At 36.6% G+C, this 26,414-nt stretch overlaps 1 protein-coding gene across 2 annotated transcripts in view; it reads right to left on the bottom strand.

Moving 5' to 3' along the window:
* The window catches only part of trappc9 (trafficking protein particle complex subunit 9), a 341,171-nt gene that overhangs the window by 305,987 nt on the left and 8,770 nt on the right, over positions 1 to 26,414 (bottom strand). Inside the window, exons 3-8 of one of the 2 annotated variants that reach the window (XM_066715841.1) lie at positions 25,390 to 25,535; positions 21,743 to 21,868; positions 19,368 to 19,394; positions 14,091 to 14,212; positions 10,580 to 10,705; positions 6,357 to 6,573 (exon numbers count right to left, since the gene is read on the bottom strand). In XM_066715841.1, the coding sequence (XP_066571938.1) occupies positions 6,357 to 6,573; positions 10,580 to 10,705; positions 14,091 to 14,212; positions 19,368 to 19,394; positions 21,743 to 21,868; positions 25,390 to 25,535 (764 nt within the window). The remainder of the gene's footprint in view (positions 1 to 6,356; positions 6,574 to 10,579; positions 10,706 to 14,090; positions 14,213 to 19,367; positions 19,395 to 21,742; positions 21,869 to 25,389; positions 25,536 to 26,414) is intronic. The other variant, XM_066715842.1, reaches the window with a different exon arrangement.

Here is a 26,414-nt window from a genome sequence, read left to right as displayed (position 1 = left end):
AGATGGATGCATTGAGGATGATCCATAAAAAAAAAACAGCATAATCAAAGTTCAATTGAATATCAAACAGATAAGCACCATCAGTTTTTATTGATTCAACCAGAAATCTTACTGCCTTAATCAGGCCTAAAAATAATCTGAAATTTGGAACTAAATGCCAGTATTGTTATAACCACAAGTTCCTTGGATGAGTGCTTATTTTATGAGAAAAGATAAAGTGTTTTTATAGTTAACTTCAAAGAAGTTAAATCAGGTATAGATTTGTGTGGACTCACAGTAGGACATTTGGCAAAGCTGAATTGTAATGGGGGATACAGACACTGGTAGGTTAAGTCGTTTAGAGAGCATTATTTTGAGGAATGTAGTCAAATTATATACACAGTTTTGACTTGTTTCATTGCACATCCAACAGTAATTGAAAGGTGTGTAAGAGAGTTCACAATAGGATAAAACCTCTTTACTCCTCATTTTCTCCAAGCATGGTTATCCTCAATAATCTCCACTACTGACATATTTGTTTTCTTTTTCTTTCTGGTATTCTGCACCAGGCTTTAATCTCTAGAGTTCAGAAAATACAGTGATGACACTATGAGGTACTTCTATACTGGCCTTTGCATTGCGAGACAGCACTTGGAGGAATACTTTCACTACAGCTAGACAGCTCAGCAGGATGTGATGAGTTAGCCAACAAACTTCACTGAAATCATACACTTATTTTAATAAGTCTTCATGTGCGTTAGCTGCAAGTTTTAATTGTCAATGAGCAGAGACGTAGAGATATTACTGCTCCAAATAAGTAATTCAGTTCATTCACAAATAATAATAATAATAATAATAATAATAATAATAATAATAATAATAATAATACAATTATGTGGCTATTCAGGACTGGGGTTGTGGACCTCGGCCTCAAGATAAAGGTTCTGCAATTGGCAAATAAAGTAACAGAGAAATACCTCAGCCAATTGGACCATTATGACAAGATAACATAGCATGACCTCGACTCTTCATCGAAGTGGCCGCCACAGCCACTTCACCTTGTAGAATAGGATCAGGAGAGCTGGGGTTAATGGCCTATCACCCTCCAGCTCTACCACCGTGCTAAATGGAGAGTTGATTCAAATAACAGCACTGTACATTGAAGAACAGTGATAGCTGCGTCTCTGGGGAGAACCTGTCCCAATAGTTAGAATGAAGAAATACAGCTGGGTGTAGGTTTCATTATCTTTTTGTAGATGCATTATTGCTTTGCCCTGTCAACACACAGGAACGCAGTTAGTGACAGTTTAAATAATTCAGAGCAAGGAAGCCAATAGTTCACAATTAGATGGCACTGCGGGGCTTCAAATCACCATTCTAAAATACTTGAGATAAATGTGTACGTATGTCAACAATTGTCTGTTAGGGTCATAATTGAGAAAAAAAAATGCTTTTTTGTTTCTCAATTTTATATCACTACGAAGCATCTGAATGGAATGGATGGGAAATGAGGCAGCTGCTCAACAGCTATTGTGTTTCAAAAGTATAAGATTTCTGATGGCTCAAAACAAGCAATTGTTCCTGAGCAATGTCACTGACATTCTGCGTTTATGATACCATAAGAATTTAATGAAGATTTTTTATTCTGTGGACAGAAAAATAAAATGTCTCAAATCAGTTTCTACAAGATGAAAGCATGAAGAAAGAACATAGAAATCCAAGAATGAGGCTTGAGCAAAGTGCAGACTATACACTTTCACATTCTCCACAAACTTGGTGCTTAATAGAGCAGAATGTTAAAATAAAAATAAATAAATAAAATGTAGAACCCTATCAGATTTTTTATCTAAAGTGAACCTCAACTGTAACACTATCCTTATTTTCTAGACCTTGCTATTAATCCATGTACAGTTCAGCTGAGCTGATCATGCATTATAAGGGAGTTTTGGGTCCGATAAAATGGTCAAGTTACTGTATCAAGACTTGGATGGCTTCTGCATTCAAATATATAATATCTCAAATACTGAGAAGCGGGACTGTTTCTAAGAAATTCCACTTATATAGTTCAATTTAGTAATTTAAAGCTGGATAGCCCAGATAAATACTTCTAAAAACATTTACTGTGGAATCATCATAAGTGTCACTAATTATTATTATTATGGGAGATCTTATAATTAGCCAGCAGCTGATGACTTAATTGTTATGTAAGATCCACTTATTTGCAGTGGCTTGACTGACATCATCAGGTTTTGGACCGGAAACCAAAAGTACAGATCTCTGAGTGTTACATACTAAATACTTTATTAATGTTAAATCAGGTTCAATGCCTTTATCTGTGATATATGGGCAGATGGACAGGTTATGTTTATACTACTTGTCAACTAATTACATTTATATTACACTATATTACAATATATTAGACTCTCTGGAAAACTCATTGAAAACAAACTGCTCCTGCCCACACTTGTGTATACAAGCACTGAATCAATCAACATCAAATCAGCAATATTGTACCTTGTAACCAATAAGTTATGTTAACTATTAAACATTAGAAATACAGAAAATAACAGAGGCACAGTTTTTACTTTTGCCTTCAACCTGGAAACTAACAGTAGTAAGGGCTAACATTTTTTTCCATGTGGTCTAATTATGCATCTTAATTAAATTGTACCAAGCAAGCACTATACCATTCAGGATTACGCTAGTGGATTCTAGATTATGTTTGGGCTGTCTATAGGTTTGATGGGATAATTGGCAAGGATCATTTCTAAAGGAGCTTCGTCTTACAGAGTGGATGCTTTGAATATAATATTTCCTCCTTTCCCAAGAAAAGGAGTTATAATTCAGCCTGCATGGGAAACAAACACTGGTCTCAAGAGGGGGGAAATCCTCCTGTATCATAGAACAAAATTAAATGTTTTGATATCACTTCACCATATTTATATTTTGTTAATGGAATAGTGATGGTAATTATAACACCTAAGCATCTACTTAGGGTGCATCATCAACTTAAACAATAAAGTCATAACTGAGTTTATGCCAGCTGCAAAGGCTGACTACAAACAATATTATAATTTTCATGTGACTGCTGTACATTTACAGCATTTTAAAATGTTAAACTTGCCAATTTATATGCAAATAAAGGAAGCTTATACCGTTCTGCCCCTGAAGGGAGTCTTACCATATATTTAGTGGAATAAACAAATTCTAAACGAGTCAACAAAAGCTGTACTGCAAAAGCCAAAAGCATTTACATTAATCAATAAGGCACGGATTTGAAATGCTCCGTTCCCTAGGTAGTCACACAAAACCCATTGCCTCTCAAAATATTAGTTGAGTGCATATCATTTGTGCAGTGCTCAGGTAGTGATTGACCAAATAGGAAGATAATTAAATGGCTTCATCAAGGAGTTAAAGGATTGTTTCTGAAATGCTGCAGTTATTAAAATGTTAACTGTATTCAGTGTCTTCTTCCATAGACAATATAAGGCAGTACTGCCGGGAAAGAATTTTGACATAAAAACACAAGAAACACAAATGCTTAATTCATACATTTATACTTTCTTAAAGCTTAATTAAATTGAGTTAAATCATTGTTTGTACATATCAAAGTAATGGATGGATTGGAAAGAGCAAAAGATAACCATACATTAAGGAAAATATTTGATTCAATAACATGCTGGACTCTCACAAGGCCTATTTCTGTTTCATATATCAAGCAGATATTTCAGATATCTAGTTTATTATAAAGAAATCAGTCTGAGCTTGTAAAAATTTCCTGGAATCAGGGGAAGTCTTATCAGGATAATCGTGTATTATGATCAGATTTCCATCTCTGGTGAAGCTCAACCTAGAAGGTTCAAGCCAGGTGACTGAGGAGACCCCAAAACCCCCAAAATCCTTCTTATTTGCATAATTTAGGTTTAAATCGAGCAGTGTGTCAATCAAAATCAAACAAAAGGAAGGAGGGAGAAGAAAAAACAGTGCTCCAGACAGCACTAATAAAGCATCTTTCCATCTACAACAATATTTCTACTCAGCTCAAAAACTGTCTCAGAAAGTGGGTTATCAGTTCAAGGATCTACTCGCCCAACTTCATCCTTCAAAAACAAGAGAGATAGAAAACCCTTCTCCTTCATTTTCATTGCATCAAAATCATTAGTAAAACCATTTTCAAGTGGATGCCTTTTGCATTTTAATTATTTTGTATTATAGTATATAACTGCAATTTAAAGACTCTACTCAAGAGACATATAAGGAGCTTGCACTAGATATCACTATACATTTTAAATGTTTAACGCCAACTTAAAAATAACACTTTAATCTAATTTTAATTAAAATATTGCACTGAATACATGGTTCTGTTCAAACATCATTCACAAGAAACATTTTTGAAAATAACTTATATCCAGTGATTTAACCTTTTATGCAGATAAAAAGCAATGTATTTCTTCCTTTCGGCTTCCTTCCACTTATAATCATTTATTTTCCAATGATAATTTATGTATTAAATGGTGTGAAAGTAGATAATACACATATAAACTACATAAATGCCTGAGACGAATGATGTAGTAAATATATAAAATATCTGATTTGGCTAAAACAACTATATACACTCACCTAAAGGATTATTAGGAACACCATACTAATACTGTGTTTGACCCCCTTTCGCCTTCAGAACTGCCTTAATTCTACGTGGCATTGATTCAACAAGGTGCTGAAAGCATTCTTTAGAAATGTTGGCCCATATTGATAGGATAGCATCTTGCAGTTGATGGAGATTTGTGGGATGCACATCCAGGGCACGAAGCTCCCGTTCCACCACATCCCAAAGATGCTCTATTGGGTTGAGATCTGGTGACTGTGGGGGCCAGTTTAGTACAGTGAACTCATTGTCATGTTCAAGAAACCAATTTGAAATGATTCGACCTTTGTGACATGGTGCATTATCCTGCTGGAAGTAGCCATCAGAGGATGGGTACATGGTGGTCATAAAGGGATGGACATGGTCAGAAACAATGCTCAGGTAGGCCGTAGCATTTAAACGATGCCCAATTGGCACTAAGGGGCCTAAAGTGTGCCAAGAAAACATCCCCCACACCATTACACCACCACCACCAGCCTGCACAGTGGTAACAAGGCATGATGGATCCATGTTCTCATTCTGTTTTTACCCCAAATTCTGACTCTACCATCTGAATGTCTCAACAGAAATCGAGACTCATCAGACCAGGCAACATTTTTCCAGTCTTCAACTGTCCAATTTTGGTGAGCTTGTGCAAATTGTAGCCTCTTTTTCCTATTTGTAGTGGAGATGAGTGGTACCCGGTGGGGTCTTCTGCTGTTGTAGCCCATCCGCCTCAAGGTTGTACGTGTTGTGGCTTCACAAATGCTTTGCTGCATACCTCGGTTGTAACGAGTGGTTATTTCAGTCAAAGTTGCTCTTCTATCAGCTTGAATCAGTCGGCCCATTCTCCTCTGACCTCTAGCATCAACAAGGCATTTTCGCCCACAGGACTGCCGCATACTGGATGTTTTTCCCTTTTCACACCATTCTTTGTAAACCCTAGAAATGGTTGTGCGTGAAAATCCCAGTAACTGAGCAGATTGTGAAATACTCAGACCGGCCCGTCTGGCACCAACAACCATGCCACGCTCAAAATTGCTTAAATCACCTTTCTTTCCCATTCAGACATTCAGTTTGGAGTTCAGGAGATTGTCTTGACCAGGACCACACCCCTGAATGCATTGAAGCAACTGCCATGTGATTGGTTGGTTAGATAATTGCATTAATGAGAAATTGAACAGGTGTTCCTAATAATCCTTTAGGTGAGTGTATATATAAGATATATATGGCTGGTATCACTTTTTGTTCCTCAGATTTCTTGTTTACATTCTTGCAGTTGAGGAATCTAAAGGACTCAAAATCAGAATATGCAGAAGACAAAATTGATAATTTGTAGTGAAACCAAACATGGCAATGTATAGTACCTGATTTTAAAAGACAACCTCAAACACAATTGAGTTTTCAGGACAATTTACAGCTGATGAACTCCACAGCACCGTTCCTGCACTCTGATCTGCAGTAAATGGCCGTCTCTTGGTTTCCCTGGAGACTGATACCCCCTTTTTGCCAAAAAATTTAAATACAGCTTTTAGCTCAAGAACTATTCACTCCTGAAAATCATCTGCAATTTATATCTCAGACAGACCATGGTAAATCATGTAGTTAAAGAGAAAAGAATGCTCAAAACACAGAAGGGTATCAGAAAGTACTATACTGTACAATGTTGAGACCAGAAGTTAAATGGTTAACCTGTGTTTTGCAGAAGTCGCCCACCGGATGAGCGGTCATGCGGGCGGGATGACAGGTTTACCTTTATTGAAGTCCTTGGGATCCAGAGACAGACTGTATCCTGGCAGGGTCTCCAGCAGCAGCTTGTAGCAAGCTCTCCAGCCTGGCTCGGAGATGGTGGGGGCCACACACTGCATGGCTGCCACGCGCTTGAAAAACGCTGATTTGCGGTGAAAACCGATCAGATCGTAGAGTTCAGAGAGGATGCTGTAACGCTGAATCTTCTCTTCCTCTGAGAGCTAAGGGGGAAAAGAGATTTGTATTTTATTTTTTCTGCACACTTCTTGCAGGCATTATAATCAAATACTGTAATATGCAGGAGTACCTTCATGAATTTCAGGATAGCCATAAGGAGGAGTATTTTATGTTGTACATAGGATATTTTGAAACATTAACCAGAGATCTGGAACATAGGGATGCTATATCCCTTCTCACTCTCCATTCTTCTTCTGTGGACTACTCAGCTTAACTTTTCTCTCATCCTCCTACCTCCACTGTCACTCAATCTCTCCCTCTGCTCCCTCGTGGTGGAATCAGCAAAAAAATATCATGACTGCAACATCCTGGATGAGCTTCCAGGACAACCTGGTAACTGTCCAAACAATTGGTCCCTTGCCTTTAAAACCTATAAACCAGTACCAGGACTACTTAGCACAGCAGTTTCCAAGATCAGATCATAAGCACCTTTGTTGAATTCTTAGTTCAAAATAACCACTATTCAAAAGCATTGCAATCCTTCACATATACATATTAACATCCATTTATGGAGGAAAAAAGGCTTGGGGGGTATTTTAATGTCCTAATAGTTCGTAATAGAGCAGAATACTAGGTACACCATAATACGGTGAGATGACTGTCAGAACAATGGCTTAATCTGTTTTATGCACAATCTGTACAACAACAGATTGAGCTGATATTGAATATGTTTGTTCTATCATGCCCAAAGGAAACCACTTGTTCCAGCAGCCTGTGTGTACATGTGTGTGTGTGTGTGTGTGTGTGTGTGTGTGTGTGTGTGTGTGTGTGTGTACACACAATTGTTCCTGCTATAAACATATATTCTACTGTCTGGGTTTTTTAAACAACCCCCACATCAATGAGACATTCTCAAAACATGCAAGAGACAACACAAAGCCTGAAATGTCAAGCTGCATTTGTCCTGTCTACTTCTGCGCTAATAAAGACAAAATTCTTTGTTTTCCCAGAAACCCAATTTATAGCTAATTAAATACTGCACCATTATTAATCTCTGTTCTAAAAAGTTTAAAATTGGATAAAGAAAGTTACCTTGTAACTTACATGAACAGTTCAAACCTGTCCCAGGGAATATCTGATTCTCATCTTGCTATACAGAAATGTTTTGTGATAACAACATCTTTTCATAGAATTGCATACATGTAGAGTAGTCTAATGTCATGATTTTCAATTTTGAAGTACACCTCACATTCTAAAACCAGAGAAAAAATTAACATAATAAACTATGATTCAGAATGAATGTACCTTTACTGAATTGAACTTATTACAAGACTATTTCATCACTTTGCAACTGGTCAGCAGTCCAGTTCTTGATCCAGACTTCTTCCAATGAGCCCGAATTATAAAGAAGTCTGGATTAGGTGCATTGCATGTGTAAGTGAGGTAACAAAATAATCTGCAAATAATTACGTATGTCCAGTGGTGGGGGGTTTACTGGGGTTCCCACTGAATAAGGCTTGTTAGTCCGGAGAATATTTTGCAAACTTCTCTGCATATGCTACCTGCCTTCTCCTATCAATCCCATTTTAATTTAATAAAACCGTACATTACTAGAAAGGACCACCAACCATGGATGTCTATGGCTGCAGTTTCTCTTTCAGGAATCTTACTGAACTGTTGTATCAATGTTCCTTATTTTCTTACTTTTCCTGCCCTAAATAAAGTTATTTATATTTGAAGCTATGTCAAGACTGCTGACCAATTGTGAAGTTTTGAACCTAGTTTTGGATGTGAAACCAAGTTTTGGAAGCAAGTCTTATTTAGCCGGAGGTATTAAAAATAAACCAAGCCAACTGCTCACAGCCAAACATTTATTCCCCTCTAAACCAATTCAGGAATATCAATTTTGTGTTAAATAAAATGGTTACATTTGTCTAATGATCTCTATAAACACCCAGATGGCCCACTGAAGCAACAAGTGCAATCCAGAAAAGACAGGGACAGAAAACATGAGATTTGTTCATGTGGTCTGGCAATAAGTACGCTTCCATGTGAACCACCAAATCCCTCAAAAATTTAATTTCCCTGCCTTTTCTTCAACACTTCTCCCTAATTAATCCTTGAGAGGAAGCCAGAGCATGAACCATTGCAGACAGCACTGGTGATTACTGCAAGACGGAGACACTTTCCCTCTGCCACAGAATGTATTACTGCTTAATCAATAGCAAAAACCTTAGGAAATGTCTCAGCTGCAACAGTTTAAAATAGTAGAACAAGAGCAATTCCAACTACAAAGTCAAAGTGCACTAACTAGCTAAGAGTTTAGTAAAGACTTTTTTTATTTTTTTAACTGAACACCTGTAAGATGACATAATTGGATGATAAGAGGATATTTTATATATAAATAAATCAGACATTTCATGCACCATACAGCAATTGGTTCCCACAGCACTCTCCTTACACTGCCAGAAGAGATGCCCAAACTGAAACATGCTCATCAGTGATGCTCAGATACAGAGGAGGAGAGATCATTTATTCAGAAGCTGGGTATTAAATTTATTAGGTAGTCACAGAATATAAAGAAACCCATCAAACATTGCCACAGTACCTTGACAGCCTCATTGCAGTCTTCACTGTGTCAGTGAAGTGTAAAAACAGTGATGTATCTGAGCTGAATACCATCCAGTATACAGTTAATTATGAAAAATAAAGTTACACCAATAAAGAATGGAATTTAATCTCAAAAGTCCAAATGCCTCCTTCATTGAGATAAACTGTTGGTTTTATATTAAGAGAAACCTTATAAAATCTTTCAAGTTTGATGAGGCTCTTCTATTAATAAGATACCAATAATCTAATGGGCCAAATGGCCTTTTTGCTTATAAACTTAACTTCACATATAAGCTTTATTTGCACATACAAAAGGCTGTATATACACAGCAATACTGCGAGGCCAAGGAGCAGCTTTCCAATATGGGATCTGCCTAAAAAATAAGAGCAACGTACCAGCTGAATCTTTAAACACAGAGGTGTTGAAAACCTTAAGTGAGCAATTACTACATACAGAATTTAATTATTTATTAAGAATTAGCTAAAAAAAAAGATAAGCCCTAGTTATGTCTTGTTCTTTTAAACAATTGTTATAGCTACTAATAAAATAGAAGCTGATTTCCAAAACATTAAGAGTATAACTATGTGCTATAAAATGTGAAGAGAAACAATTGTTCAGTTCTATATAATTTTCAGTTTAGATTATTGTATTAAAAAAAAAAGTCTTAAGGGTGTTGAAAAGCATTTTCCAAATATACAATAATATCTTAAAACGTATATATATTTAAATAGTATTTGCAGAAGTGTGAATAAACCAGCAGACATTATGCTGCAGAGAAAAACAAATAGGTTTCTATAATGTTAATAAATGCTTAGTGCTTCGCTGTATCATCTTTTGTAAAGACTTTCGCAGTTATCCGTCTCTCAACAGGCAGACCACGACAAAATAGAACTTCTAATTGAAAACAATGGGTAGACAAACGCATGCCTTCAGCTGCTGCAGGTTGAGCTGCAGTGAGACAGAGGAATAGAGGGGAGTCTGGAGCAAAGCATGCTGTCAGTGAGCAACACTCCTACACAGCATCCCAAAATAAACCTTGCAAGCTCTTGAAACCGCACCAACTTGGCACTGCTTCAGCAACTTTTCTCAGTCACACAAACTTCCCCATATTAATGAACACAGCATGTCTCAAGGAGCTTTCTATATCCTGCTACTAAAGCTTCACACTAGGAAATATGCAGTGTATAATATACATAAACACATCTTACACTGTATGTGTAAAATATATATATATATATATATATATATATATATATATATATATATATATATATATATATAGATCTGATACTCTTAAGACTGAGTTAATGATATCCTATTGTGTTTCCTTTCACTGACGAACTTACTGAACAGGCTTATGGTTTCTTGGTTTCTTAGGGTAATCTTGCTGAAGGGCACAACAGATGATGACGCCACTACCCCTGAAGAGAGGAGATTACCTGGCCCAGGTTGATGTAGACTGCATTCTGGAGGAATTCAGATGCTTCCATGGCTCTCTTCTGAATGGCCAGCACTCGTACAGCCTTCACACAGGCTTCCAGTTCAATCACGCCTGCATTCTTGTACTGTAAAACAACATGCATAAACCATCAGTAAATACACCTGCACACATTACAAGTCTTCTACAGTCAACATCCGATACAACTGAAAAGATCAACAAAGACAAAGGAGAAAAGGCAAGGTTTCTGTCGGGATTTCTGAAGTGAATTTCCACAGTAATCTTTCCAAAATCCAACTGAAACGGAACATGATATTAAAATAAGGATTCCCATTCATAATGCCATTCAGCTCAAAGCATTCATTATCGTTGATATAAATGTAGTTTGTGTCATTATTTCCCCAGCATTTTCCATCACAATTTGGAAGTGGCAGTTAGTGATAGCTCACCGTTACAACATCTGAACGCCTTCAGGAGGAATGAGACAAACCACGCGCCCATCAACCAGCATGCTGTCAAAGCCATCGGGAATGTTTTGCACTGAAAGCCCATCTGCCTATCTATCACATCAATCTGAGTATTTGATGTAGACAGTACGACTACCACCGTACTCTGAATACACCACTTAGGTGTCCTGCGCCATGCACTGCTGTTGTACAATACTAGTGTCTGTCCAATCTGCTGAGTTGAGAGAGCCAAAAGCAAGGTTGCACCTTTCTTATATAAAACACAACAGCAGAAAAGCCTGCATACTGGAGTTGGTTATATTTCACGTGCTTCATTTGTTCTCTGCTCACTGTAGGTAATGATTTTAATCCCTATCCAAAGCAGCCGCATGAAGAGCCATTCTTTATTTTTCACCCAGCTATCATTTCTCAAGGGTCAGAAAATCTGTTGTTATGGCAATGTCTGTGCTATTTGTTGAAAAGCTTGATACTGAAACAACTCTGGATAAAATACACAGCTATTTCACTTAATTGCTGCCAACTGGGGACAAGTCTATCTCAAGGGCTATAGAAATGTGGCTTCAGGATACCAATCAGAAAACAACTGTTACTTGTAATTACAGGGAATTTCTGTACTGCATGTAATTAGAGTGTGTTTTCATATCTTATGTTCCCCTGGGGATTGGCAATTATTTAAGAATATGGCAGATATGTCTGTACGAATTTCAGCACTGAAAACAAAGTCGTTGCCTAATTGGAAAGTCATGAGCAGTCTCCAGTGTTGATTTTGTGAGCCTGTACATGTAATGCTCCATTCACATTTGTCTGGCTTCAGTATCCTAAAGGAAAGGTTATGCTTTTGCTTATTTTATCAAGCTGCTTTAAAACAAACTTGGGAAGGCAAGCTTCCACCTAAACATTTTAATTACTGGAAGAACACATAACCAAAAGCTTTGTTGGAACACTTCCTGTAACACGTCTGCTGGTTGCATTCTCTCTCTTCTATAAATAATAGAAGCAACAAGAACGAGAGAAGGGATGCAAGGAAGCAACAGAAAGAGACCTAGGCTTTGTTCATCCCATATACTTCCCAACATACTGAGCCTGTTAAATATGCATTTCTTAACACCAACATCCACCCCTTAGTAATACGTCTGGCTTAAGCATATGCAAGTTCATCGTTTGGTGACCTTCAAGAAATAGCCTAATTAAGGTTCTTTGAATAATCTACAAACATTCAGAGAAAGACAGACAAACGGTCTATTATTTGCTCCCAACATTTGCTGTGCGTTTCTGCAAGAAAGGATAAGATAATACAAAGCATCTCAAATGCTTCACATCTATCAGGTGTGTGGGCACCATAGAAAACTTATTAAACAAGAAAATAAAACACTTGAGAAAATGCAGCAGTGTTACTCAATAATGAGCTTGATTTTGTTCTTTTGTTACTTGAAAAAGCCTAGCCTTTCATCTGATTAATAGAGAAAGGCTGGTAGTAGGCAGGCAATACACAACCAAAGTAATAATAATATGAGTAAAGAATAAAACATGATTGCAATGATTCATTACCAGGTTTTTGCTTTAAATTACTCTTCTTACAAAGCTTGCCCCACTTTATGTCACTGTAACATCTGTAAAATGTATTGCTCTTGATTTTCATACACCAATATATCTAAGCTCCTTTCAGTGCAACAGGACTAAAACAAGATTTACATTAAGCTACATAGAGTATAAACCACACAGGGCTATCTGACGTATCTTCAGACAAAACACAAGAGAGAGAAACAGAGCTCCTGGAGAGATCTCAAGATCCATATTAGTCTCTCCAGATCCAGCTGAAACCCCTAGTTAATCAACTTATCAGAATCAATAACTTTGCAAGACAAGGCCTGCAACAATAAAAAGAGCATTCTTAATTAAATCCAATCACTATCTAAATTGACCTCGTATCAAGGGTGTAATTTGATACGACATGAACTAGTTAGAGGTGAAAGAGCCTGCATGAGATCAGCATGTAAAATAGGCAATCCGCTTCATGCAGGGCTTGTTTTTGTTACGTTATATTTATACAGTGGTACAGCCTACAGAACTAATGTCTCTCTCATACTCTGCCTGTTGCTATGTTATAATATAGTAGGGATTATTGCATTAACACTATACCTCAGTATGTTCTTGAAGAACCACAATGTAGTGATTTGGCTTATTTAAAAAGCTTCATAATAAGGCCATAGATCAACAACATCTTCTCCAAAAGAGCGACTAAGTGATCTCATACCCGGTCTTCTACTTGTAATGACAACGGAGATGATATTAGTGCTTTGAAACAGCAGAGAACATGATTCCTTCTTGAGTGATTAATGTACTTATTTATTTATTGATGTTTAATCTTTTTGGACCCGGGCTCTGAGCTAAGATTAATGGCACAGCTAAAGAATACATGTCTGATCATTCCCTGTGTCCATGCAGCCATTGACTGAGGCTCAGACCTAGAGGGAACAGTGCCCTCTAGTGGGATAACAGCAGTACGCATCTCTGGCCCACTTGTCAATGCCTAGGGTCTGTATTCCAGTTTGAACGACTCATCCAGAGTTATTTTTTTATGTAGGTTTCTGCTACCAGTACCCTGTTAGTATTCCTTCTATGTATCCAGGTTTATAATATATCTAAATTTAGAGATGATTATTTATAGCACAAGAAAAAGTACTTGTGAAAGTAAGATGAACGGCTTAATCCGAGGTCACCTTTTTGGAGGAAATAATGAGGGAAATAGGTCTGATCTTACCAGCTGTGCATCCCTGCTAAAAGAGAACACTAACATCCTATTGTCTGTGTGCTAGAAGTCACAGTGGTTCATTTTCCAAAGAAAAGACCTACTTTAATCACCATTGTAACTTTAAAGCCTTCTACTTCTATTTACAGACAGCGATTTGAGTGTAAATCAATGAAGCAATTGGTCCTTCATAAGACCCATAAAACTTGAATCTCACAATCGGTTTTCCTCTGGGGCACAGTTTTAGTACTGGGATGCCTTCATTTCCTGTACAGTTGTAGAAAAATGTCCTTTACCTTGCCGTAGTAAGAAATGGCCTCCTTGTATTTGTCAATGATGTCCTCTGGGCTCAGGCAGTTCTTGGCTCGCCCAATCTCACTACTGGTGTCAGCGCTGATGCCATTGGTGGTCAGAGCACCTACACTTACACAAAGTGAGAATGAAATTAAGTGACTGCAGTAGTAAACCACCCACAATCATCTTGCATTAATCATTTACTGAAAGGGAAAAAATTGTAAATCATGAACAGATTACCCCCATGTAAAAAAAATAATAAGGAGATGAGTGAAAGCCTATTTGACCTTTATCTGATGCACATCTCAGAGACTACATGCAAACAGCACAATTAAGAATGGTAGATAAAGAAGGGGGAATAATGACACAGCTGCCACCTTAAATCGCCAAAATAGCATCATACATCATTTATAATTTATATATTTTTAGAAAGAATAAAAGACCAATACAGTTGCCTTTATATATATATATATATATATATATATATATATATATATATATATATATATATATATATATATATACACACACACAAGAACAAATATACTTGAAGAAGGACATTTACTGCCATGCAAGGAACCACCCAAACAGGAAAAGATTGATCTAACTGATGTGTAAGAGATGCAAGGTTAGAAACACACTCTATCATGCAGTTTTATTGGCTACAGTGTTTGAACATCAAGTCTGAGCTTTATTGCAATTCATTCAGTACACTAAGTGTGTCTGGGAGCACACCTGTAAATGGGTAAAATCATTGCTAAAATTCCAATACAACAGATAAGATTAAACATATACAAATTAATAGTAAAATATACAGTTAAGCTACAGACAAAAAGACAGGAAAAAATAATGATCCACATCATTACAAACTTGGTTGGCTGCATTAAATCAAGAGATCTCAGACAATCCAGGTATTTAAGTTGACTATGAACTAGGATTATAAATTTGCACAGATGTAAAGGCAAACCTCTGCTTCAAATGTTTTTAGTTGGTTTCATTACTGTAACATTCAATGTTTACTGTCAGTATATGTTATCTCTAAAATACATAATAAAGTTCAGCTGCAGACTTATTTTCTTCAATGTCCTTCAATTTATTAGGTATGCATCAATGTGATCTCATATTGTTTGCATGATGTCTAGATAGTGCTAACTAATGAGGTGTGCTGCTGCTCATGAATGGATGGATTTTCACAGGTCTAGAAGATAAAACAGGTGTTTCAGGAATTAAAACGATTAACAGTGTTAATTAAAATTAAATTAGCTGTAGTTGAAAGGAGAATTTAAAAATCTGAACTTCAACATACTTCCCACCTGACCAGTATATGCCATTATATTTTATACATCAGTTTATTTATTTTTTTCCCCCAAAATGAAACGGCACAAACATGATAGGGGAAGGATTTGGTTTTGGATGCAAGTTGACAGTCAGAGATCTGCGTAGATTAGTAAATGTCATTACTTTACAGCACTGATGTTCAACGTGGAAGAAGAGTCGTGTACTTCCAGATGAAACACAATATCTAACCCAACATTCAAAACATCTATTCCAGAAGTCCAGTATTCCTTCCACTCATCTTACGAACATACTAAAGTAATGACCCTCTGGGGCCAATAATACAGTCTTGGCACCAAAAAAAAAAAAATCTTACCTAAGCCTTTAAGATATACAGGCAGTTTTAATAATGGCACTATACTGAAATTCTATTGATTTTTTTCTTCCGAATTTTAATAGGATCAGAAAAAGTATTACCTCAAACTATATCGATGTCCCAATGAATTATTACAATCTATAACAAGTTGACAGGAGAACTATCATAGGGTAAGATGCAGTATAAATTGCTAAGGGAACTTGAACACCACTCACTGTCCAAAAGACTTAACTTTATTGGCACGTGTGCTGAAAGGACACCACCATGTTATTTAATCCTATGAAAAGGACAAGAAGTTGCTCAATTTGAAAAAGAAAAGGAAAAAACTCCAGTCCCATCTGTAACAGACCAAGTCTAGGATTTCCCCATCTAAAATAACATTGGTTAGTTAAAGACTTGTGTTAATCTGTGAAACCAGCCCTAACGTTCAGTCCTCTCTCTCTGCATGATGATGCCTACCCAAGAAAATGTTTTGCTAAATGCACACAACTTCCAAGCTTCTTCTCAACAGGAATGTCTGAATACTCTACTCTTATTTTCAGATATGGGTTTTAGTACTCCCTTCATTTGATTTAGAAAGAAATGCTGAATATCTAAATAGGGAAAAAAAAGAAATCATAAAATCAATCTCCTCTGAGGAATTCAAATATAAAACCTCTGAGGAAAGTTCTGAAGCATAAGCATAAATAAATGAAAATAAGCCATCTACTCTGTGTAGCAAGTAATCTTTATTTTCCACTCCACAAACCACACAGGTAGCAAATCAGTCATGAATGAATGAGACAATAATGGTTAGGAAAAGAAAGCATAAAAACAAGAGAAGAAAAAACAAGTGCACAATAAAATACACATACCTAAATCATTGATGGCTGGTAGTATACATTGTATTGTACAATACCAAGGGCAGCTAGCCACCACTATAACTTTTCAGAACAAGAATTTATATATTTCAAGTTCTTCATCAGTAACTATTCTGAAATAAATAGCTGCATATACACAATTAGTTTTTCTTTCTTTTAAAGCCCAAAGTTTTTAGGAAATAATTGATTTTGATTTTGTGCAATGACATGAGTTGACAAAGTATTGTTGTGTAAATAAGTATACAACAGTCAGTGTCCAATAATGTAGGGTGTGCTGCTACTGGTAACAACAATTCAGTGATTAGTGAGAGAGGGGGAAAAAAAAAAAAAGCACCAAACTGTTTCAAACTGTTGTTAGCCTAAACTTAATCTGACCCATAGTCTTGGCCTTAAACTTAATTCTAATAAACAATTATTTCTAGGGTTAGGGTTAAGATTAGACTACACAGAGCAAAGTAATGGTTTAATGTAGATCAGTATTTAAGCCAGGGTTTTACTACTATTTTTCCCCTCAAAGCAGGGATTTGGAGCAACATTTTTTAACTGCTCTGCTCTGGCTCCAGCTCTGCTCTCCGGCTAAAATTTAATAATTCATTGTATAATAATTATTTGAAAAAAAATGATATCAATGATGTGAAAAATCAACCTGACTTAATTCCACCTGCATTAAATCCATCAAATGCTTGAACACCATGAACAATGAAAATAGAAAGAGCCATTCAGTCAAAATAATATCAAACTTAAATTGGTCAAACATAAACTATAGATCATTGTAAAGAAACTTTCAAATTCCTGAAAGAATGTGTTGCGATAGGGGGACATTTTCTACGTTAATATACAGGTGGACAAGGAACACTCAGTGCTGGATTAATTAGAATAATACCAAAGTAATTTATTCAACAATAAGGACTCCAGAGACAGGCAGGCAGGAAGACTCTTCTGAAGGTTTTCTAAAGAACATACTATAAGATTACTTCCCTTGGTTTCTGAGCAACTACATGATGTCAATCAGGTACCCCAAACTTTATCACAGATTGTCGTTGGTTTGCTCTATAGCCTTGGATCCTTATTTTCTAAAAGTCTACACTGAACTACTGCACCTGGCCTTCCCAGAGCAATACAGAAAAGCTAAAATTCATGCATGGGTATAGCACAAATAGAAAAATGTTGGTATCTAGACAGGGCACTGCCCGACATCAGTTGTATCAGAAAATGTTGAATCCGAAAGATTGAGATTAAATTTATAAAAATGCAGACAGGTAAAAAAAAACATAAAATTAAGCAAATTTTTCCTTGCTCCAGCGGTACAAACCTGCTGCTCCACAGCCCCGCTCTCCAAAGCCCTGCCTCAAAGTCAAGACTTTTACAATAAAACGGGTTCAACTGGGGTAAACCCAGAACATAGAGCTCCCCCTAACAGAAGAAAAGCAGGCTTGAGAATTCAGTTGAAGACATCTGTCCAGTAATTTAGTAATTCAGAATCATCTGCCAGTCTCCTACCACACCTAATGACTCTCTGGAAACAACGTATGCATCTGGAGGATTCGCTTGCCTATGATGCGTCCTAGCTTAAGTCTTTAATTTCAATTTCCCGTTATCAAACTGTCCAATGCAAATGTACTGTCAATCACTATCAAATAGATTCTTTGTAGCTTTAATTGTTAATTCAATGCACCTGATGATGCAGCCCTCGGATAATTTGACTTCCAACACTGCCATCTTCTGTTCTCTTAATGCAGTACAATAAAGCATACACATTTAAAGTGCAATCACAATTAAACATCATTAAATAAATGAAAGTTCTGCAGTAGAAAAGGATTTTGCAGAGCAGTAATGTGTGTCTTTGATTTTCATGAAGCCCATTTTTCTATTCATACACCCTTCAAGCAATGTTGTATGGAGATTCAAGCAGTTATATATTGTTCATTAAAGTCTACTTTATTAATTCATTATCAATATATTTTCAGATTTTGTGGAATACTGATTCAGTGTAGAGAAATGTTTAAAAGATTCCAGCTGGGTGAACTGAGTGGCTGTCAAACGTTTACGCACCCCGATCGTAAATCTGTTCCTTCAACTGAAATATTTATACTTTTGTCTAGGCTTCATTAGTGGTCAACGAACTTTGAAAATACATCACTGAAAAATTGATGAATCGTTAATAGAGAGCCCACAAGCTACGACACATCAGCTGCTGACAGGAACATACAAGACAAGACCTGCACCTTATTTAATATATTGCTGAATCAACTATTTTGTTTCTATAACTAGCTGAATTTTATATTACACTCTACATTTTATGTAAAAAATTACACTTATTTTATTACACCCTTTTGAAACTTGTGGTCTGGGCATTGCTCCTTCCTGCCAGTATGAGATGGCTAAGGTTATGAGCATTTAATCTGCAGCACAGTGTCCTCTTTAACGCTTACAAGCAAGATAGGAAAACTATGGCATATCAAAAATACTTTTTTTTATATAGATTCTTTGTTGAATGTGAGCAACTCATCAGCCAAATAATAATAATGTATTATTATTATTATAAAAAAGGATAATAGAGGTACACAATTAGAATGTAGAGGTGAATCACTTCTCTAATTAGCAGTGGTATTCCACTTCACCCATATTGTAGCTAAATTAAGAGAGGTTAGTGCACTAGAACACAAACTACAATGTAAGGCACATATGACATGACACACTCTAAATACAAAGAAATGAAGCAACAAGCAAACATGAACGACTACAACTACAAGCAGATGATACTGTACCTGGATCAATGAGAACTTCCTGTGCTCCTACAGACAGAGAGAGAGAATGCAGATTCACTCGTTGGCATAAAGCTCAGTTAATTTAGGCAATATTAGTAATCAAATAAACCATTTCAATGCTACAGAATAACGCTAAGTAAAAGCTAGGAAAAAGTCATTTTTACTGGATCTGCTACTGCATGGTTTTATGGTTTACTTGCTTGTGTTATATTTCTTTACATCCTTTTGTGTGTAAATTTGACACTAAGTGGCTGATTATTTGTATTAAACAACTCACACTTGATGAAGTTGACGTGCTACATTGTTCCAATTTAAACACTTTTTTTTTCTTAATACAGCAGTTAAGGTTTCCTCAGAGATGTGCTGTTAACTTAACATCCAGCCTTCGGGGCACATAATGTAGTTTTCAACCAGCCTGATTTGGTTTAAATGTAACCAAATCAAATATAATATTCTACCATCTTTTCTATTAATGTATATTAGCAAAAGAAAAACAACAGCATGGCTACAATTCTCTTATGCTCAACTATGTGATCTAGTAGCATTGAAATGTATTACCACCCCTGCCCCACAGAAAAGTATTTGAACCGATGATGACATGCAGGTCCCTGTTAGGCAGCAAAGCTTTATGAAGGAAATTGTGACTGCATGCACAGCTTAGAAACCTCAAAAATGTATTCTAAGGGAACAATCTTTTCTTCCTATAGATTGAAATGATGCCAATGAATTGAAATGTGAAGTACATTTTCTTAAAGAAACATTATTTAAACAGAAAGGTTAAACAAATTAAACATATATTGCAGACCCTCTTCTGCAGTACAATTAATTCTCTCAGAGCATGGTATCCCTCTTATCCTGCAAAGGTCTTTACAATTTTGATAAAATTGATTAAAGTCAACACCATACCACCATACACCACACCATAGTTTTTTTTTTCATGCTCAACAGGAAAAGTAGTTAAGTGATTGTTTTTTAATATTGTTTGTCGAGTGCAATGACAACAAAGATGGATCTCGCTTTAATTCCACTGTCTGTGAAAGACAATTGTTAAGTGCATGATATGTAACAGAACGATTTATTCATAGAATACATAAAAATGAAGTATAGCTACAAATCTACAGGCATTCACATTTTGACTTTTTTCTTGTGAATAACAGATATAAAGCAGTGATGACAAGTAGGCTACACATTAGCAACTAAGCTGGATGCCTAAGCAATGATATCATAGCAGAGTTAGTAGAACATTATCTATTGATTCAAAAATACTACTTAATCATAACTTATTTCATGATTGTAGACTCCATACTGTGTAAAATAAAGATGACAATCTAAATATATCACAGAGTAAGTATCAAGTAACAGAGTATAACTTATTATAAAAGCCAGGATGACATTGACTTTCTCTGAGACCTGAAGAAAATCCTTTGAGAAGAACATATTTTGTTATATATTATTTTTTATCACAGAAAGATACCAACATTCAAAGGAAGCTTTCAGACAGTGGGTTAAATGATCCATGTGAATAAACAGATTAAAATGTGTCTTGTAAACATACCCTTTTCCTGATTCTGGGAATATCATTTCTAATGCACACAGGTTTGAATTGTAAAATTACAATTGCAAATCAAACACATTTGAAACTTTTGAATTATTATTGAAATACAATAATAATACAATAATGTGTAATACTCTATAAGTACAATGAAGCCATTCACCTGTGTAAAGACTAAACATTAATTCGCTAAACAAATCATTCTATATATTTTTTTTAATTAAATATATTAGGCATTAAAAAGGGGGATCAAAAGTACATTTAAAATAGTTACTGGATCCCTATTTTTGAATAAAATTAAGGTAAAGACCCTTGATAGGTACTATATGGTGCACCAAAAATACTCAATTTAACAATATAAAAGAGAAGACGTATGCCCTCAAAATGTCCTTATATTTACAGATGTAGCACGCATTGTACAGAACACCACTGCATAACGCCCTTGCTTTTAATAATCAAAGAAAACTTTAATTAATCATATTACATAAAACCAACCTGGGGGTCATCCTTGCTTGTAACAATTTTATTGTTTGGCTATTTAGCTTTGATAACAAACAGGAACCATGGTACACATGAATGCAAGGAAACAATAATGCCTCAGTCTCATGAAGGCCTTTCAAAACTGTAAAACTGCCCGTGCAATCCAACTGTATTCTAATGTACTATACACACACAGGGAAACTGCCTGTTTATAATAAGAAGAGTTAATCAAAAGGTCAGAAAGTCTGAAATACACTTTTCCAACACTGCTCAATTCTGCCTGCTTGGTTCAATGAAACAGACTGTAGATAATCGAGTGAATTCAGGTATGAGGCAAGCTTACCTGGACGATGCCTCTTTCCCGCGTCAGCTGGCTGTGAAATGCTGGGTTTGCGGGCTCCTGACTTTCCAGCCGTGCCTCCAGGGTAGTGGTAGATGACGGAGGCAGAGCAAAGGCCTTCTAAAGCAGCTGAACAGAGAAACACAACCTCACTTTAGCCCGGCAGAGTTGAACTCGGGTTTCGGAAAATTGAGATCTAGATTTTTTTATATGATCACAAACAACTGCTTGTGAAATAATAGCTCCATGGTGGTCCCGATACATGTAGATAAACCTATGTTTGCATTTCACTTCATTTCAATCCTTATCCTTCATTTCTGATCATTCATTCTTTTATCCAGCACAACAACTTTTTTTAAGAATCTAGAACAAGTGTAGCAATCAGTTCACTTTCGTCTTTTTAACTGAGGCCACACTTACTCATTCACAATCTTAATATATCAATGATCATGTAATTCATTCAAACAGCACACAAGCTAATATCTATCCCGAAACCACATGTAACAAATTTTACTGTCAATGGGTTATTCCATGTCAGCTGCTGCCCTATTGAAGGGTACTCTAACTGAACTGGTTTGAGATCTTCTGTACAAGGTCAGTGATCACAACTTATACTTCCTGAAATTGATGACAAATGTATGGAGAACATATCAGCTTGCATATAAACAAAAATACATATGAAATCTGTTTTTGTAGTATCTCTCTCTTTTGACAAGATAAAGGTCATTGAACCTAAAGCCCGGGACACACCAGTGCATAGCGGCAAGGTGCTTCACCTAGCATCATTATTTAACATAATGGAAGTCTATGGACCCAGACACACCAGCACGTCACGTTCAATTTGTGGGCCGTTGCGTCATGTTCAATTTGTGGGCCGTCACGAAAAGATTTCTCCAGGAGTAATTTTTGAAGATGCGTGGCTCTCGACCAATGGCAAATCAATCCTGAATGACCACTATAATGTATTACATTATGGGAGAGATGTACTAAGCAATTATAATAATAATCACCTGTTTTCTGTAGTTGCCTATGGGTTTTGAATCCACTGTCTCCTTCATATTAGGAAAGGAAGTTGATCTCTATATAGCATATCATTAATATATCTCCCATCTCTCCACCTGTCAGAGTTTATACCTTAGCCTATATAAACTTCATAATCGTCAGGACATTTATTTTTAACCTACAAATGGTAAATGTTATATATTTTTAGAACACTAAAAATTACCTTTTTCTTTTTTTGCAGTGAGGAGCATTTGTTCAGTACAAATATTATTATTTTTTTACTGAGCAGTGCTAAACAGTATTTAATATCTAAGTATTTAATTAAACAATACCTGGTCTAGCTGTGCTAATCTATCATGGCACAGATCCTACAGTGTTGAAGCAGGTCTTACAGTGAGGGAAAAAAGTATTTGATCCCCTGATGATTTTGTACATTTGCCCACTGACAAAGAAATGATCAGTCTATAATTTTAATGGTAGGTGTATTTTAACAGTGAGAGACAGAATAACAACAAAAAAATCCAGAAAAACGCATTTAAAAAAAGTTATACATTGATTTGCATGTTAATGAGGGAAATAAGTATTTGACCCCTTCGACTTAGTACTTGGTGGCAAACCCTTGTTGGTAATCACAGAGGTCAGACGTTTCTTGTAGTTGGCCACCAGGTTTGCACACATCTCAGGAGGGATTTTGTCCCACTCCTCTTTGCAGATCCTTTCCAAGTCATTATGGTTTCGAGGCTGACGTTTGACAACTCGAACCTTCAGCTCCCTCCACAGATTGTCTATGGGATTAAGGTCTGGAGACTGGCTAGGCCACTCCAGGACCTTAATGTGCTTCTTCTTGAGCCACTCCTTTGTTGCCTTGGCTGTGTGTTTTGGGTCATTGTCATGCTGGAATACCCATCCACGACCCATTTTCAATGCCCTGGCTGAGGGAAGGAGGTTCTCACCCAAGATTTGACGGTACATGGCCCCGTCCATCATCCCTTTGATGTGGTGCAGTTGTCCTGTCCCCTTAGCAGAAAAACACCCCCAAAGCATAATGTTTCCACCTCCATGTTTGACAGTGGGGATGGTGTTCTTGGGGTCATTCCTCCTCCTCCAAACACGGCGAGTTGAGTTGATGCCAAAGAGCTCAATTTTGGTCTCATCTGACCACAACACTTTCACCCAGTTCTCCTCTGAATCATTCAGATGTTGGCAAACTTCAGACGGGCCTGTGCATGTGCTTTCTTGAGCAGGGGGACCTTGCGGGCGCTGCAGGATTTCAGTCCTTCACGGCGTAGTGTGTTATCAATTGTTTTCTTGGTGACTATGGTACCAGCTGCCTTGAGATCATTAACAAGATCCTCCCGTGTAGTTCTTGGCTGATTCCTCACCGTTCTCATGATCATTGAAACTCCACGAGGTGAAATCTTGCATGAAGCCCTAGACCGAGGGAGACTGACAGTTATTTTGTGTTTCTTCCATTTGCGAATAATCGCAACAACTGTTGTCACCTTCTCACCAAGCTGCTTGGCGATGGTCTTGTAGCCCATTCCAGCCTTGTGTACGTCTACAATCTTGTCCCTGACATCCTTGGACAGCTCTTTGGTCTTGGCCATGGAGGAGAGTTTGGAATCTGATTGATTGATTGCTTCTGTGGACAGGTGTCTTTTATACAGGTAACGAGCTGAGATTAGGAGCACTCCCTTTAAGAGAGTGCTCCTAATCTCAGCTCGTTACCTGTATAAAAGACACCTGGCAGCCAGAAATCTTGCTGATTGATAGGGGATCAAATACTTATTTCCCTCATTAACATGCAAATCAATTTATAACTTTTTTGAAATGCGTTTTTCTGGATTTTTGTTGTTGTTATTCTGTCTCTCACTGTTAAAATACACCTACCATTAAAATTATAGACTGATCATTTCTTTGTCAGTGGGCAAACGTACAAAATCAGCAGGGGATCAAATACTTTTTTCCCCTCACTGTATATCCTTCACAAAACTATTTCCTCCCGGATTAGGCTTGGATTCCCTGACTTCATTAACAGAATCTTTTCTTCATCTTCTTCCTCCACCTCTTCGGTTGATGATCCAGTGGAGTTTTCCAAAAACACAGATATTTATTTTTTACCATAACACTTCTCTGGAAAGGGAATTGACGTTTGGGAAATGCACTGGTGTGTCCCAGTCTTAATAGTCCTAATAACTTTGTGAAGGTCTTAACCTATCTGATAACTAGGGCCAACAATCAAGGTCAAGTATTTTTGTATACAACACTGACTAAAAACAAAAAATGTGTCCTTTCCAATGTTTGCGAGTTTTTAAGCTATAGACTAGACAAATGCTTGGAAGAAGTACCTGTTTTTAGTGAGCGATTGTACCTGCTGTATTATTAAGAGATAATTATATAATGCCGGCAATTTATGAAAGTAGTAACTGAATTTTAAACAGTTTCTCTTGCTAATGAACACATTAGATAAATCAGATCCAGCCAGCAAAACAGGCTTGTTTTAAAGGAGAACATTCTACGAACAAATGCATGTGACTTGCATGTGTGGTGTTGAAAAGCAGGCCTTAGACAGGTACCTGTTGTAGTAATTTCTTTATGACACTCCCTATGCTGTCATTAGCAGAACTATATCACACACAGACACCTACCTCCCAGCCACAGGAAGTCATTGACAGAGCGTAGTAGCTCCACTGCCATGTGATAATGTACTAGGGCATCTTGTAGCATTCCTGCCTGCAAACACAGGTCCCCAACATGCTTTCTCATTCGCCCCTGGCAACGCTTCTTGTAGTGCCTGCACAAAAAGAGAAAGTCATTATTACACAAGAGAAGGTCGAGTTTTTCATTATCTAGAGAGCAGCAAGTTCTCAAGAACAACCTTTTTAATTCAGCTTATAATTTCATGTCTGACAGGTCTTTTTACAAATCCAGTGTAATTAAATATAGTATAATGTGCATGAGAGAAGAAAAGTCCATTTGCAAAGTGTTTAAGATTAAATATTTGTTAAAACCTAAAAAATGTCAACTATTTTATACAGTATGACTGGGTGTTCTAACAAACCTCCAGCAACATACAAATCTAATCCTGACATTCAGGTAGCTTTGTATGTTCACAAAGAGAAATAACATATTATTCCTTATTTATGTACTATAAATAAATAGAAGCCTTACCTGATATGAACTTAGTAGATGTGAACAGACCATAGATTAGGTTTTCTATGGTGTATATATATATTAGGAGAAAATACCTAGCAAACTGAAAAACTTCTATCTGTGCACAGATCAAAATGTTTCACACAATATCCTTTAATTAAAATTAAACCATAACAAATGCAACTTCTCCTGTAACTTTATTAAAACACTTACCTATTCCAGTAACATTTTAGATTGGGGCACACAAACTGCATTTATATATTCTTTCTAACCTAGAATATATTAACAGAGAGTCCAAAGAACTTGATAGTATGCTGCATCTACTGCTGTCTAACTATGTCAGTAACACAAGGTAAATTGTACTCATAAACAGTATATAAGCTGTTTATACAAGTCTGTTAATAATTCTGTGTTAATAGTTTGGTTATTAAACAATTATAAAGTGTCATTTGTGTACCTCAAACTAAATCGGTACCATTATTCCTACCCTTCTGCTAACCAAGTACAGAAAGTGTCACAG

The sequence above is a fragment of the Amia ocellicauda genome, chromosome 10 (genome assembly GCF_036373705.1).
Source record: "Amia ocellicauda isolate fAmiCal2 chromosome 10, fAmiCal2.hap1, whole genome shotgun sequence".
Taxonomy (NCBI): domain Eukaryota; kingdom Metazoa; phylum Chordata; class Actinopteri; order Amiiformes; family Amiidae; genus Amia; species Amia ocellicauda.
This window is presented reverse-complemented; position numbering and strand designations above follow the sequence as displayed.